This window comes from Lytechinus pictus, chromosome 7, assembly GCF_037042905.1.
Source record: "Lytechinus pictus isolate F3 Inbred chromosome 7, Lp3.0, whole genome shotgun sequence".
NCBI classification, from domain to species: domain Eukaryota; kingdom Metazoa; phylum Echinodermata; class Echinoidea; order Temnopleuroida; family Toxopneustidae; genus Lytechinus; species Lytechinus pictus.
Window position 1 is genome coordinate 21,875,733 of NC_087251.1, and position 18,193 is coordinate 21,893,925.

At 37.1% G+C, this 18,193-nt stretch overlaps 1 protein-coding gene across 1 annotated transcript; it reads right to left on the reverse strand.

Moving 5' to 3' along the window:
• Nucleotides 1-16,932: 16,932 nt before the first annotated feature.
• On the reverse strand, nt 16,933-17,859 carry LOC135154612 (uncharacterized). The gene has a single exon (XM_064101394.1). The coding sequence runs from the start codon at nt 17,857-17,859 to the stop codon at nt 16,933-16,935; it is 927 nt and encodes a 308-aa protein (XP_063957464.1).
• Between the last annotated feature and the right edge of the window lie 334 nt (nt 17,860-18,193).

Genomic DNA, 18,193 nt, shown 5'->3' on the forward strand with positions numbered 1-18,193 from the left:
TTTGAAAACTCGGGATGGTGCAGACTAATTTGAAAACTCGGGATGGTGCAGACGGCCCTTTATTATACCGAGAGGCCCAGAGAAATATATTGATAACGGTTCATTTATTTGAGAGACCACTTTGTCATTATAAAACTGCAAGTAAATGAATAGGTATGTAAAATGTCAAAAGCACATTTTCAGTTATAAATTGCACTATTCGTCGTTTTCTGTCTCACGGGCCTATTCGACATTTCTGCCTCTTATCCGGTCAAGTAATTTGAGATTTCAGTGAAAGAAGACGGGCTGACCTATCGCTTATCAATTTCACTGCTTTTGCAATTATGAGATTGATGTTGCCAGGACTATATAGTAAGTGCTTATTACTCCAAATATAGGCACAACAGGTGCATTAGCACTTACTCAAACGTTTGTGAACATAATCTTTACAAAACTTGAACTGAGTTAATATCTGACTGCTGAGAAGTAATAATGTTTAACTAAACTTGGTATAAGATGTGAGGGAATTCAATGTGTAAAATGAAAATAATCAGTAACCTTTTTTATTCACCATTCCCCCCCAAAAAAAATGTGTGATCTTTTATGTTCCATGATGAAATATCAAAGGATTTAGTTTTTCTGTGCATGATGCTATTTTTCTTTGAATAAGTGAAGAAAGCATATGTTGTGGCATTCTGTCTGTTAGAAGTGGAATTTATTCTTTATTATTTTAGACAATGAATTTCTATTACCCGTTCAATGTGCTTAATTTTTACAGTATAGCATAATGTACACAAAATTTTGGTAAAGATGTTAATTATTCATAGCTTTGTATGGTTTATGTTTTTAATTTTGTCTGACATGGATTTTTTTCCCTGAGAGTTTATAAGCAGACTACAAACAACTTGAAATAAGTGTTTTCAAGAAACTCAAGGCTCTGGTATTTGCATTTTTATTTGTCTGATAAATGCAGAAATTTGCCCTGCATTGAGAAAAACATTTGTCAGGAAAAACAATCATTTACAGCATTAAAACATGAAATACACAATCAGTTTAAATTTAGATATGTTTCAAACTATGTACATATTATGTTGATTGTAACTACGGCTAAGAAGCTTTTTATTAGCCTTTCTAAAAGTTATTAAAATAGGTGTAGGCCAAGAGTGTTAGGTCAAAATAGGCTTAAACATACAAAATCATGGTAACAAGGTGTGTTTTTTAAATAGGTCCAGGAATATGTCTAGAGTAACATACTAAAAGTCCTCATATATCCTCCTTGAGCGTTTTCCATAATCCAAGATGGTGTCCAAAATGGTTGCTGATTCTTGAATTTCTCATAACTTTTTTATTAGAAAACCCCAAATAAAAATTTATAAGTCGAGATGTATGTTTCGAGACATAGGGAACTCAATAAAATACTTAGTAAGAGATTTTGGAACATGCAAATTGCAATACAACTGCTTGAGACCTTCCTTGAATTAAAAAAAAATAGCGCCCAAAATGGCAGTGATTTCCATTTTTTCAAAATTGTAAACAGATATGTGTTGAATATAATCAAGAGTGCAGACTAAACTAGAGGCATTATAATATCAATGTTTCAGCTGCTCATGGACTATGAATATACTAGGCCTATAAATTGAAAATATGAAGAAAAACAAAACAGCCGGCATATTAGTATCGTTTAATTCAGACAGAACTTCTGGGTTTTAAAGTCTATTTATTTTTATTGATTTATTTACTTAAGTTTTCTTTTACCAGGGTAGCATGTTTAGTTAGGCAAACAAGAATTACAAGAGGGCCCTGGGAATTTTAAAAAGACATAAAAACATATTTCGACGGCGGTCATCCGAACCATTGTATCACACATATGACGGTGCAAACCCATCTCAGAGAAAATAGACTTCAAAGTTTACTATAATTTTAACCAGCCTTTAACAAAATTTTCATCGCTTGAAATTCATGGTTGGATAGACAAAGACAATTGCTTGACATTGGTATCCTTATTTTTACACAAAACTAAGGATCAGAGAAAATATCGCAAAACAGCTACATGCTTTAATTTCGGTTTGAGCGGCTTAGATTTTCCCTGTACAAAAATGCCGTAGGGAAAAAGGGATACAACGTTTTGACTGACCGCAATTCCAATGCGCGCGATCAGTCAAAATGTATCGCTTTTCACACACAAAGTCAATGCAGTGCCTAGTGCCGATATATTTTGGCTGACCGCGTGCATTGAAATTGCGGTCAGTCAAAATGTATTGCTCTGTTACAGTACACGTTTCCAATGGCATGTGCGCATTTTATTGAAAATTTGTGTGGCATCGCAGTGAAAATCATCTCATATCTCAAAAACTTAAATAAATTTCTGCATAGAATTTAGTTATGAATAGGACTTGTACTTTCATTCTCTGCAAAAATCTCAAAATAAATTTTTTTTAAACCAAAATTGACTGATAAGATGGTTCGGATGAATGCCAACAATATTCATAAATCAATTACAATAAATAGTCAAACACATCATACAGGTAAGTATTTAAGTATTTACTAACCTACTAACCTAATAAAGCTGTAACTTTATTAGGTTTTGATTCCTTATATCTTGAAAGCAGGGTATATATTTGTTTGCAGCTTGTCTGTCCAAAATTTTGATAGAAAGTACAAAATGGTGGCCATTGTGGGAGCCATTTTGGATTTCAGAAAGAGCCTAAGTGGTTTTATTGGTTTAAGTATTTTATTGGATTCCTTATGTCTCAAAAAATCTATTTAGACATTAGAGTGTGAATCGGGCTAGCTTCAGAATTTGGAGAAAAACAGGAAATGGCATTTTGGAAGCCATCTTGGATTACAGAAAACAATCAAGGAGGATTAATGAGGACATTTAGTGTGGTATTCTATACATATCTTTGGACCTCTCCTGAAAAAACAACAACTAGCTTGTTACCAGAAATTTCCATATAATAACTAATGCTCATGGCCTTGTGGGTGTTTTTCAAGTTGCCAATGCCATACATGAAAACACTATATCATGTGACTTTCATGTCACATGTATCTTTTTAAGATGCATATTCTCCACTTTGCCATTTAATTAACTGGCACTTCTGAAACATTGAAAGGATAACTTGTAAAATTCATTTCAAAATGCTTGTGTTAGAGCCCAATTTAAAGGCTTCTTTATGATTTTACTTCTATTTTTTTTTATTGAAATGGCATTTTGTGACAATCATATGCCTGTCTGTCTTTCCATTAATGCCTACAATCATTATATTGATTATTGTGGCATATGAACATCAAGATTGACTTGACCTGAATTTTGGCGGGACCGGCAGGTGCAATACACCGGGTGAACACCTTACTCCTTGACGAATAGTGTATTGGTTTCAACGTGCATAGTTTGTGACTCTCCTACACACGGGACCAACTTTTGCGTCCTTCCCAATGGACAGAGTGTTTTCCAACTGAATTCACACCTGCACTAAATACAGCAGTGAGGCACGCTTACACACAATGCTATAGCATCATTTTTTTTTGTTAGACGTGTTTCGGCATGAGCGGGACTCGAACCACTCCCGTTGAGATCTATGATCCGAAACATGCGCTCTAACTCACGGAGCTACGCTGCCTTGTTATATACCACACACTGCTCTCTATATTTCCATGATTTATGTATTTGAATTGTCTCTTCATTTGAGTCAGATAGTGAACACTCTGATTTTGTCAATAGTGGTACTACTTCTTGGGTAAAACTTCTGTGGTCATCACTCCAAAACTATGACGTCCTGTTGAAATCGACATGTGGGCGATAGCATGCAGGCTTGAACGCTTGATATAACAGAACCTCTGAGATTTGCTTCCAATTTTCAGACTGGTTATCATGATGATTATTGGGAACATTCATAATGCATTCGTTGGAAATCTCTCTCTGCATTTATGTCATGCCGAGACAGGTGCGCAAGATGAAAAGATCATTGTGTGGCCAAGATATCAAGATGCAATTGGGTTTGCTGGTGCCTTCATGGGGTTGGCTTTCTAAGTCATTACCCCTTCTCCTTTCTTCCAGCTCTTTGTTCTTCATACACTTTAACCGTATTGAATAATGTAAATAGTCATTTATCAAGCAGTCCAGCTTGGTCTTCCATGTCTGTATTCATAGTATGCAATCTCATCTATTTTGCATAGTAAAAATGAAAAAAAAAAGACAGAACAACAATCAAGGAATCAAAAGAATATTGATTTTTGTCATGAAGAAAGTAGAATTTTCAGGTGGCCAGGAATATTGTGCTGCAAGCAGGTGAAGTTTATTTGTATAAGATATTTTTTCCAAGTGCATGTGACTTGGGCTGGACTGATGTTATTGAAGAGGTGTGTTAATTTCTTATTAAAGGGATGCATAATTGATTTCCTTGCCATAGGTTTCTTGTTAAGGTGGATTGGGGTTATAGGTTATCATCCTTTTCTAATTATTTGCTGTGTCAAATTTCAAGATCAGTGTTTAACCATTTAGCATATAACAAACATTCAGACAAGAACATGACCATTTTTTAGAAATATCGTCATGGGAAATGTGCAAATAATTTTGAAGATTTTTCTCACACTCTAGATTTTTTTAAATATTTGCTTACATGCTAATATTCAGAGATTTATTCTCATTTTGTAGATGAAAATAATACCTGCCTAAATTGTTCAAGATTCAGACAAGGACGACTGACTTCCTCATCTCGTAAAAATATACTCCCCAATCGTTTTAAATTGATGAAAGTTTTATATGAATTAGTGTTGATAACGTCTCCGCTCTCATATTAGAAGACTGTCAGTTTATTATCTTCTCATCCATCTTTTGGTGAGATAATCTTTAGTACTACCATCTCATCTTTTATGAGGATTATGTTAGTTATTGTTCCCATATTGATCAGTGATTATATGTGCATCACAGAACTAACCTTGTTAAGGCGGTATAGTGCTGCGTACGTGCAATTTTGTTGCCATACCCCCATGTGCCGATATTTCCTCTCTTACATGTAGTCACTTGCACTTTGTCCTGTTTGTAAGAATTTCTTCAATTTCTTTTCCTGTCTCATACAGCGCACATTCTCAGAAATGTTTTAACCAACCTATTGGATTGGTGAACGCATTTACCTACCAACTGTTGTTGGTTAAGAAAAATCTCCATTAAATTTGCATGCAATTTTCTTTTAGCCAGCTGTTGGTTGTTTTAAGAAGCCTAACATTTTTTTACTGAGAGTGCACCTCAATCTGCCATGAAAACATTCTGCTATGCATATTTGAATGTACATGTAACAGAGTTCATTCTTTGAAATGTAAAGATAAACACCGTATTTCATAAAAGTGTTTGTAAAGTTGGGAATAACTTTATAATCAACTGAGATATAGATTGGCCTATTGTGAAATCATTGTTTCAAAATCAATTTCAATTTTGTAACGCTTCTATTAATATTTCTTGTTTTGTGTTTTTCCTGTCCTTTATATCCATATCTCTATTTCACCCCCTTTTTTCTTTATTTCTCTTTTCTCTGTCCTTTTCATCTATCACTTCCAACATCCCTTCTCTGCCATTTGTTTAGCAGCTTGGTAGTTTCTAGCACCTTTAATATTTTTATTTCTATTCTTGGTTCTATGTTTTAATGTGTCAATGTAAGCTTGATGTCATACTCTCTCAGAATGCAATCTTGCCCAAATGACCTAGGCCTACTTTTCTCTCTATCCATTTCTTTAATCCAATCTCATAGTTTCTCCTTTTATTTCTGTGTCTGTTCTCCATGAAAATATGTAAACTGAACAATCTTAGAATTATTTTAAGTGCACATTTGATTAAAAAGGTATAACAATAAAAGTAATCAATTTTTGTAAAATCCAAAATATCTGCATCTTACATTGGCAATTTTCTCATGCTTATAATGTGACACACTGAAATGTAAACAAATATTTTTGAGAATTGTAAATCTATAGCTTCTTTCTCCTTTTAAGACAACACATTTGTGGAGTTGAGAATAAACAAAATTCTTAGTAATTTTCAACGTGAGTTTTTCTGATCTGTCGTTAGCGATGGAGCCTTTAGGTTTTAATCATTTGCATGCGAAACTAGTATTGAGGGAAAAATCGTTATAATGATTTTCTTTCAATCTAGTCATCTTTATCACACCATAGATATAGGTAAGAATTCTAAAAGATAGGCACTTCAGTCATTTATTGATATGAAGGAGAAAAATAATTATTATGATTGTTCCTTGACTCCATTTCAATCTATTATCTCAGCCTTCTCTCTTCCCCTTCCCTTCAATCAACCTTCTTTTCTTTATAACATTTCCAGCCCCTCTTTCAGTGTGTCATCTGAACTTTAAAGATTCAGTTCCGCAGAAAATGCATTTAAGATTGCGATCTCTTTCCGGCTCTAGCGATGTAGCCTCAGAAGTCTGTCCAGGAATGCCAACAAGCTTTATGGTTTGCAGCCTAGCTTACCATTGTTAGCCGTTCTTTTCAGTAACAGTAGGGAAAGGGCGGAAGATTCTCTTCATTGAAAGGACGATATCCACTAATAAAAACATTGAAATGCCCTCCACTGTTTAAATGTCATATCGAGTTAAAATTAAGTTGTAGCTACTTTATTGCAATATCATTCTCACCTTTTACTGGTCATCTAGTATTTACACTTGAAGGATCCTTCTCTTTGAAAGGGGTTATTTTTAAATGGAGTATGAACTTATTGAAATGTATCAAATGGCAAGTCCCTGTTTCATATGAGCTTTAAATAATAGCTTTAGAAATTCTTAGTCCTTTCAATATCAAGTGTCACTGGCTTCTGGGTCGTAGTATATTTACATTCTATATTAAAAAAATAATTGTAAGAATGTAATATGATGTTTAATTTTTGAGAATTAAACATGCTTGTCTTTCTCCAGAGATTAATGTATAATAATTTATGTATTGTGTTTGTTTGTGTTTTTTTTTTTTGCTCTTTACCTTAAAATCTCCCTTTTATGTCTTTTTTTCATACACGCTTTTCTGAACGCTTTCTCCGTTCCCTCTATTTTGTTACATAAACAGATTTCATGCTTATATATTGCATATAATTATAAACTCAATATTTTTTTTATTATCTCTTCTCTTCTTACATGCTATCCATGCTGCCTGTTGCTGTTCTCTTACTATATAGGTAAGTAATTTCAGATTCTGGTAAAAATTTGAAGCCCCCTTATAAACAACTAATACAAAAAAATTATATATAGTATGCATTGGCATACAGATGGGGGAAAGCTTTGGGGCCGTGGATTCCCCCCCCCCCCCAAGAAAAAAAAAAAATTCACAACCCCCCAAAAAAAAGAAAGAGAGAGAAAAGGAAAGACATAAGGGCAAATATGATAGTATTTTCTGAATATTATAACAAAATTACAAAGTTAGTGTTTTGTAATAAGAATTTATTGGGTTTTTTTTTTTGCTCACAACTTCTTTTTACAAATGTTGCCCAATACATCATATCTAGCCCTCTCAAAATTTGTGGCTCATTACACCACTGATAGCATGTTACGATAACCAAAATTGATTTACTCAATTTTGTAATGGGATCACATATATTACTATTCCTGCCCATTAATGTTTGATATAGTTACCGGTATACTGAATTGGCAGTCCAATAAATATACTTTTATCAAGTGATTTTGATGGATAGGAATTAGATGGAAGGGCTTGATCATGCATGTGTTGTCATTGTTAGAAGTGGTGGTTTGGTTGAGGAAGGCAAGTAAGGTACATTTGTATGTGGTGAAGAGGGATGATTGGCACATTAAAAAAAAAATTCTAAGCTCAAGGAGGAGGGGACAGCCAAAGAAGACATGAAAGAAGCAAGAAGAGGAGGAGGGTAGTTGGCTTAGGATGGAGGATGTAATGAATCATGTAAAGCCTAGGGAGGAGTAAAGATGATTCCCGTGAGTGTTTTGTGAATTCAGCCACCCCCATTCTGTGGGAACTAAACCAGGGCCTGTTTCACGAAGAGTTACAACTATAGTAACTTTGCCATTATGTCCTGTACCATGTAAATTTTGATTGTAAATGCCTGCTGAGCCCTGTTACCATGGAAGTTGCCATAATTGCAAAGTTACAACAGTTATGCTATGGTAACGCTCTCAGTTGGGTGACATGTTTGGTGTGAAATTCGAAACTGCAGTGTAAACATTCCGCAGTGTGTAGAGTAGTGCACTCAAAATGTGCGAAGATCGCTTCCCGAAGAACAGTTGTGTCCTCATTTACGCTAAAACCAGTTTAACGAGGCAAAGTGATCTTGAAAACTACATCGCGATTTGGTTTTCCAAACTGGTTTGGATGATCGCTTGCAAGACAGCTTCGACCGTTCTCATTACACGTTAAACTATTTTCTACTAAACTAGTTTTAGGGTGGTAATGAGAACGGGGTCTAATTACCACCAATTACTCAACAAGGAATTTTTGTGACATGTACCTCTCATTAAGCTAAATGTAGAAGTTATACATGTATAACTGATTAAAAGGTACCTGGTTTGAGACCTAGGTAATTTTTTTTCAGATTGTGACATTTAAATTTGGTCCCCAGATGTATTGTAAGCAATCGTATCTGATTTAAATCCATCCATAAACCCAATTACTCTCACACACACAGGGCTGTCCCTGCACACAAACAAACAAACATAAAAATGGATGGGAATTAAGAATGCAATCGATTGTGATACAGTATTAACAAGGTATTCATGCTATCGGATTTAAATGCCACACTTAGCCTAAGTCAGAATTTCTGCAATTTCAATTTGTTTAAGCACACATTCTTTCCTGTCATCTTGTTTTCATACAGCTGTAATATTTATTATTGCATTGCCCTTAAAGATGTACATTACTCTCCATTTTAGCTTTGAACAAATACCTATTAAAAATTTGAAATAAATAGATATAAAATAAAAAAAGCTTAATCATTTGAAATTTGCTTGTCATTTTATAATGTCAACTCTGTGCCATCTAATGTCGACTGAGTTCATAATAGCACAAATTTAGAATTTAATTTTATAATCTTAGTTATCAAGTTTCTTTCATTATTATACTGTAACTTACAGTATAATAATGAAAGTGGTGGGCTATACAGGATGAAAAAATGTTATTGTTTCAAATCACAGATAGGAACAATTCCATAGGTACAGTTTGTGCTCATGAGCATTTTGACACCTTTTTTGGAAAAATCGGTCAAACATTGACGGGGTGCCACACCAAAAAACAATTTGGGGCAAAAAGGTCGTTGACCCCATTTCATTTTTGTCAAAATTGTATATCTCGTTTTTTTGCATACATGTAAGCTATTTTAAAGATTTTGTGTGAATTTCCATGTAAAAAGATCAGTAAAAATCTAAAACATTACCATTCTACTGTATAGCACACCACTACTGCAAGAGGTAAAAATTGCATGCCTTTAAAACATTAATATTACAATTACCAGTATCAAAGACACCTAAGATAAAAATATCACAATTATTCAGATGAAATTCAACAGTTGAAATGTGGCTTTTGATGTGAATTCACCTTAAGCCCCTTTCACAATTGGTGGTGCGAGTGCTTACAATCGTTGCTATCGTGTGTAACATATATTGTGACCAAATGATCGCAAACGATCGCAAGAGCAATTGTGAAAGCCCCTTTACTGTAGTCATGAAAAGCTTTAAGAATGTACTTCTCTCATTGCTCTGTTCTTTGAAATGGTAATAGGGGAAATTCCGTTGATCTAGAGATCTACTGCATACCTTCCATACCACCAAGACCGAGGAGGACCAGCCTTAATTAAAGCCTGTAGCAACGAACTTGGAAGTCCTTTCATACCACAAACCCAGGACAACCCTTGGTCATTCAATGCAGCCTTGCAAACATTACCCCCACACCTCATAAATGCAGTGATGGATCCAGGCAGGGGGCACAAGGTGTGCATGCCCCCTCTATATATGAGATTTGCACATTCAACATATATTTTGATATCCTTGATCTACCTTTGCATCGTGTTAGTGCATGTGTCAGTTCTAGGCTTTAGGCCGATGGTATCCTTTTATCATGTTGTTCGTATGTCAGGCTTGACAATGTTGGGTCAGGTCTACCCTAATCTGCCTTATATACAAGTAAGCTAGCACATCGATGATCAAGGTGGACTGACTCTGACCAAGGAAGATAGGGCCCGATGCCCTCACCATTTTTCTTTCGAAGCCAGACTGACCAAGCCAAAAATTGAGTTGGTTAGGCCTGATTGAGTCGATAGATAGGCAGTGAGAACCCAGCATGAAAATTGTAGCTTCTAGCAGCAGATGTTTGTAAAGCGATAACCTCCACCCACCCCACTCCAGTGGCGTAACAGGCGGGGGGGCAGGGGGGGCAAGCTGCCCCCCCCCTGGCGGAGCTCACCGGGAAAAAAAAAAAACGGGAAAAAGAAAAAAAAGGGGGGAAGAAAGGGAAAGGAAAGAAAAAAGGGGAAAGGGGAAAGCAAAAGGGAAAAGAAAACTAAGAAAAAACATAAAAAAGGGAAAACGGAAAGATAACGGGGAAAAGGAAGGAAAACAGAACAAGTGAGAAAGAACAATTCGCCCCGATATACAGATACATTAGCATGATTAGTAAGACAGGGAAATAAATTAAAGATGACAAAAAGGCAAACAAAAGCGGGAAAAAAAGGCAGAATGGAATTAGCCAGAATCTAAATTGGAAAATAAAGAATAGGGACAAGATAACGTACACTACCGGGCTGCCGAGGATTGAGATAACGAGCGGGAAGAAAAATGGATGGTATATAGCATAATGTCGTATGAAAGTCTATCATAAACTTGCTAAATCTCCAAAGGCTCTGTCCAAGAGTCAAGACCCCGTGCAGTGGGGGCTCTTCATCTGTAACCTTTAATGGGTTCTATAACGGGCCCCTATATGGACCCTTCCTGCATCAAGCTTTACGTTGAAGCACTGGCGTACCGGGGGGTGGTTCCACAGCCAAGGGGAAATAAAAGAAAATAAAGGAGGCAGCGAAATGAGATGAATGAAAAAAAATATATGACATGATATTTGCTATAATGATGTAAAAATCTATCACATAATTAGAATTTGATTTTAACAGGCCATTTTTTTTTCTGGCTCGCTGGCGACTTTTTACAAATTTTCCCACATTTGCTATGGTGTGCCCCTCACAATATTTGGATGATTACGATACACAACTGCATTGAATTTATGTGTTGTGTTAAAGCTATATAGATATACACGCAATTTGATTAAAATAAGTGGCCATCTGTAAGGTTTAAAATGGCTTTGATATCAAGAGGTTCCGGGGCTCTGCCCTGGACCCCACCCATAAAGCACTGTTATATGGATGAGTTTGGACCATGGCCCCCAAAAGTTCTACAACCAAACAAAAAAAAATGAGGAAAGAAAGGAAAGTGTATTATATTTTTCTGAATATCACGTTAAAATCTATCTTCATGTTAGATTCTCATGAAAAGGAGATTTTTTATCTCGCTCGCATCGCTCGCTCGGGACCTATATTAAGCTACTTCTTGCCAGAAGCGCCATACTCAGCCCCCTCGAGCATATAGAGCTTCGCCCTCATGCTCACAATCATAACAAAAATCCTGTTCACTGTGGCGTACAAAAAAGAGAGAAAAAAGGAAAGAGAGAAGGGTGAATATGATATCATCTTTTTAACATTATGTCAAAATCTATCACAAAATTTTATCACAATCTATCACAAGATTTTTGCAATAAAAATGTCAAAATTTTTTGCTCGCTCGCTTTTATATACATATATTTATATTTGCCCGATACGCCATATCGCCCCCTCAAAATGTTTGCCTTATGACGCCATTGCCTGTTCCATGATATGACCGGGAAAGTTTTGACTCTTGCCCCCCCTGGCCACCGACCCCTGTTACGCCGCTGCCCCACTCAGTTCCCATCAAGTGTCCTTCCATCTCTTCAAACATCAATCTTCCAAGCTACCAGACACACGAGGATGATGGATGCTCCTCACATCCCTGTAGCTTGCCGTTGCCATGGTAATGATTTGATGGCAACATCTTGTAGGTATCTGTGACCCCTCATGGGTCCATTGTCATTGCATCATACGATCTGTTAGAAAGGTGGTATCATTGATTTGGAAGGGTGCCTGCACAGCCACCTTCATAGGGCAAGGTCCTGACGGGCAGTCATCCGAGATTGTTACCCTGCTGTCACTTTGAATATTCATCATGTTCTCAGGGATTTGCAATGAATAGATAGCGCAAAAGCTCCTTATAAAAGTCACCATCCTTAGGCTCCTCTGCTCATCAGCATTTCAGAACGTCGTGACATTTTGATACATCCACAAGAGGAGTTGGAGTCCTGATTGATTTGTCGTAGAATGTCGGGAAGAGATTGATTCATGAGAGTTTGAAATACAGAGAACTGATTGATTCTATAGAGAAATATGTGATATATGTCATTCAGCTTAATGCAATGTAGAATGAGCCAAACATTTTCAGAGGGCTAAACATGGCGTATCGAGCAAAATTTTTTAAAAGCTACGAGCAAGTAAAAAACTTGACCTTTTTCATAAAAAACATGAATTTTGTGATAGATTGTGACATAATAATATAACAATTAACATATACCATATTTTACCCTTTTTCCCTTTTCCTACTGTGCATATGAAAGAAAACGTAATGCTTGAATATTGTCCCATAATGTGTTCAGAATCATGAAATACAGGACAAAATGGCATCCCTGACATGGTCGTGGGACACGGGACAAATTGCTGAAATACAGAAATGTCTCTTGAAATCTGGGACATATGGGGAGCGTTTCATCAACATTTTTGTCCAACAAGTTGTCAGGTCGGACAACTTTCCTTGGTGTTGATTGGCTAAGACGCTCTGTTACCCTGGATGGGACTTGTCGGATAAAACATCTGACAAGTCCTTTCATGAAACGTTCCCCTGGTCAACCTGCTTGAGAGTGACCTTGACATTTGCATGATTTTCAGCTCACATCCTAGGGCTCTTCAGCATTCATGAGATGAAGATTGTAAATGCTGTTTGTAGATTGCATTAGTCCGACCCGCCTCACTTACGCTGCCAGTGACACAAATAAGGTTTGTTCTGCATAATGTAAAAGTGGTAATTTCTTTTAAGTTTGAACTATTGGCTTTTGAAGGTAAGAAAAAAAAAGAAACATAGTAAATAATATTGTTTATCAATATTAGCCCAGACTTATGGATTAGTCTTTGTGTTGGGAGAAGCCACTCATTTATATCAATGTAAAGCAAATAAATGGCATATGTTGACAGTATGCACGATTGGTGTTTCTGCTCATACTCATAAATAATTCATGCTCTTTTTGTTTTGCCAGAAAACACTCATTCTGTTTTGTTGGTAGGCAAGTTTGCTCTTAATCACTCTTCAGAATGGGAAATAACTTTAAGGCCTGGTTCCACTGGCCGACAGACACAAAACGTATTCATAACAGATACAGCGGACAAGCAAAATTTCAGGATGGCTCTATCCGTTTTCATCCACTCTAGACAATGGACAAAACGGGCGAACAATGAAATCTCAGTGGACGGATGCTTGATGGCTATAGAGTGTATGAAACACGTATGCAAAGAGTACACAACGGAAACATAACGTTTTCCAGCGGATGGCAAGATTTCTTTCCGTTTTACATCCTCTCTGCATCTGTAAGTGCAGTGGGACCAAGCCTTTACCTTCATCCCATATCCTTGCTGAAATTCTACTTACATGTAACAATTGGGAGTGGATTATATGGACAAAGTCGTGATTTCAATATAATGATAATTGTACATTTATGTTGCAGAATTTCTATATGTATATACTCAACTGCGCATTACAATAATATTATTATTACCCTGGCTATAGCCGTATTATCTACAGGCGCTCTGGCATTCGAGGATTTGTTTCCTACTGGGTACCCATTCACCTCACCTGGGTTGAGTGCAACACAATGTGGGTGAATTTCTTGCTGAAGGAAAACATGCGATGGCTGGGGAATCATATTTAATGTCTCGTATTTCTTTGACTTTGTACACAAAATGTTGCAAACCTTTGTTGCTCTATTATTGACAATATATTAACACTCTTATCAAGTGTTGGTAGCAAAAAATGTTGATCTGAATCTGATGAAATATAGTGCCATACTGTCTGCCTTGAATACCAGTGCATGATCATTTCACTCATGATTTCTGGTAAATTGTAACATTTTTCCTGAAATTCAAGTGATTTCTTACCAACATGTCAGTGGGCATGTGATGTAAAAAAAAACAATTAGATTATGAGTTATTTGGCGAAGACATCTTTCCTTTGTTTTAAAGTTAACTCTGCCCGCCACGGACGACTCGGGGCACATACAGCGGACTGCCAACGACGACTCAAGTCACAGTTCGCACACAATGCATATACGGAACGCATTTAATTGTAATTGTGTGCACACACATACAATAGCGACGCGTGTATTGCATTGTTTATGAATCTAGCTTTCGTGTTATAGCTTTCGCTTACGTTGTTTACATAGAGATTTTTCGCGTAAAATTGGGTTTTTTGAACTGCTTTAGGATATATTTCGATGAGCTTTCAATAGCTTGCACTGCTTTCCTTGTAATAAAAGAATGATACAAATTGCCACCTCCCTATAACAGTAAGGGGATCAAAGTATCAATAGACGGGGAGTCTCCCAGGACCGGAAGTCTATTGAGAAGTAGCCAGGGACAATTTCAATAGAAGAGTTTAGTTCATTGTCAGTTTACTCTTTTTGAATGCCCCATTTCAATCCTAAACTGCTTAGCTCATAATGACCATAAAGACATGGATTTGGTATGTAATGAAAGCTAAAGAACACATCTTTTCAATGGACTAATTTAGAAATTTAATCTTCATTAGGAAGTATTGAATATAAGAGGTATAAAATCCCCTCCTAAACGAAAAATTTGAAACAGAATGTAAAGTTAAAATTCTCAAAGTCTATGATTTTATACATAGCAAAAATGATACCATTGGCAAGAATATTCATTTCTCTAAAACTTTGCTACACAATTTTTTTCAATACGACAAACCAGTAAAAAGTTATTGCGAGTTGAATAAGACAGTGCACGCAAACCCCCTCTGAATGTGGCACCCCAAAATTAATGTGGCGCAGGGGGGATAGTGTACGTGGCGGGCAAAGAGTTAAGAAATGAACATGTCATGTCTATATCAATTGAGATACATGTGATTTTTTTTTCCACCTCTCATCAATTGATGCAAAAAAAATCACAAGATCTTTAATTTTAAACTTTGCCCTCAAATGTATCATATATTTCAACCTCTACATCTTTTATTCATGATTAATCTAAAGATGCCTTTCCCTTTGAGAGTATTCTGAAAATAATATTCATTCAGAATGAATTGGGAGAAACAACAACTAATGGTTGAAATTCCAGTGACGTTAGAGATTTATATTTGATTTTTGCTGAAAGTGGCTTTATAACTCAGATTATTAGCAAAGAATGCAGTCAATTTACTACATTAATCCACTTGGCTTCTTCATATTTGCAGTGAACTTGTGCCGTAATGGTATCCCCCTATCAAAAGGCAGCACTGATGATGGCACAATAAGTATGAGGGAGTATTAATTTTGGGTCATAATACAGTGTAATAGTCTTATTGGGTTTGAACAGTTTTGGAACCAGGAAGGGGTGGGGGGGGGTCAAAGGGGCCTTATTTACATCCAGTTTAGATGACATTTTCAAAATCATGCTTGTATGATTTTCTTAATTCATTCAACTCAAGCTCTCCATTTGTTGTTGGCCTAGACTTGACCTTCAAATGAAAAAGATATTTTTGCTTACAAGATTACAAGGAGACATTTGTCATTTCATTGAAATAAGGTCCCTAAATTTTATATTGTTTTACTCTATGGTATCCGGTGTGGGTGGCCGCGTATTGACAGCAATGTCAGAAGCTTTCATTCACTTATCAACCAATCACGTTTTGTTTGTCTTCCTGTTTCAAGAGCAATGTACTTGACATTCCTCTTCAGTGTCTATCAAAAAAACTTCCCATATTCATACAGCTGATGTTGTATGATATGACATATGACCTAAAATTCTCTTTTTTTCCATTACAAGGTGTTATATGAATGGTAGTATATTCACTTATATACAGTAGTTATCTTCTTAGGTTCCATACGATGCATGCAATAATGATTACTTTATTTTGGTAAGTGTGAATGATCAAACCTCAAGGATTAGAGTATCTTTATTTTCAAAAGCACTGTACAACTAAAATAACAGAATCCCATCCACACCCTCCACTAATGCTGTAGTTCTCATTTACTTAAGTTGTAGAACTGGTCTGGGATTTTTTTGTTGTTGCCCAGTATCAGAAATTAATTTGTTTTTTACAAGAAACCTTGATCTTTACTTTTTACATAGAACGTGTCTTTTCTTGTTAGTGTTCTTGATATGTGGTGTGGGATGATTCTTGGACTAACAAGGAATGAACTTTCCATTTCCTGAATTGCCTTTGAAATAATGTAACTCTTTCTTTTTTAAATATTTTTTTTCTTTATACTAATTCCTTTAGCTTAAAATTAACCTTTTCTTTGAGAACATAACCTAGAATAATCGCTAGAGGGTATTCATTTGTCTCGCAATCTACTATGGTCAACAAGGAAATTCGTGATCACTCTCGCAAAAAGTGTTCACTAGCTTACAAGTTCACGAGCTTTCGAGTGCCGCTGCAACTCTTTATCAAGTGACGAAAATTATCTGATACGGTAGTCTATTTATACCAATCCCCAGGACCGAACGCGGGAACAATAGGTGGGCACTGATCCGTTATGTGATTGGTCGGGCGTATATGCAAATAAGCCGGAGGTATATGCAAATACGCCGCGAGTCGGCAATATGCAAATAAGACAAAATTGGCGGGCTCGCTAGTTTCCCGTGGGTGGGGGTTGACTAGCTGAGCGGTCCCTCGCTCGGGGCCGGGATCGGTCGGGTCGGCGTGCACTGCCAGGTAAGGGGGTATTGTGCTGTTGGATGGTTCGCATCCAGAAATTGGGGATGTCAATCCCGCTGTCTCTGTTGAAGTTGTTAGGACAAAGACGTATACTAATAGCCTCCTTAATCCTGCGTGTATACCAATGTCTTTCTTTGGCAACGCAATGTACACCCTTCCAATCTGGGTGGTGTTGCTTCTCCCAAGCATGTTCTGCCACCGCGGATGTGTCGGTTCGCTGTAACCGAACATCGGGCTTGTGTTCAGAAATGCGTTCAATTATCGGTCGGGCTGTTTCACCGATGTAAGACCCGTCACATCCCTGGCAAGGAATATTGTATACTACGCCATCACGTCTGTGATCAGGGATGGGGTCTTTGGGGTGCACAAGCTGTTTGTGTAGGGTGGTGTCCGAGCGGAAAACCGTTCGGATACCGTGACCTTCTAATCGGCGTTTGAGTTGTGGTGAAAGACCATCTATGTATGGCAAGACTGTGCAAGTCTTGAAAACCTTCTGATCCCTTGGCGGTTGTTTGTTCTTGAAAGTGTTCTCGATAAAACGGCGTGGGTAGCCGTTGCTGTATAAGGCGCCACGTATGTGTGCTCTTTCTTTCGGGAGTTCAGGTGGGTGAGTTATAAGACGTGCTGCTCTGTCGAACAGGCATTTAACAAGACCCTTCTTGACTGATTTGTCATGATGAGAATCATATGGAATGTATTGGTCTGTATGAGTGGGCTTGCGGTAGACAGAGGTGGAGAGTTTCCCGCCCTCATGTCTTTGGACTAGCGTGTCAAGGAATGCTAATTTCCCTCCTTGCTCAGTCTCCAGAGTGAACTGGATGGACGGTTGCTGGCTATTCATGTATGCGAGTAGGCTGTCCGTTTTGGAACTATTTACAATTATGAAAGTGTCATCGACATATCTCTTCCACACCTGAGGGCGGCATGTGGGAGGACACTTGGGCAAGGCGTTCTGTTCAAACCTTCCATATATAGGTTAGCCACAACCGCTGAGACTGGGCTACCCATCGCTGCTCCTTCTGTTTGCTCATAGAAAGAGCCTCTGTACAGAAAATATGTGGATCTGAGGACGAACTCCAGGAGTTCGGCTATTTGTTCGGCGAGAGTGATCACGAATTTCCTAGAAAGCTAGTGAACACTTTTTGCGAGAGTGATCACAAATTTCCTTGTTGACC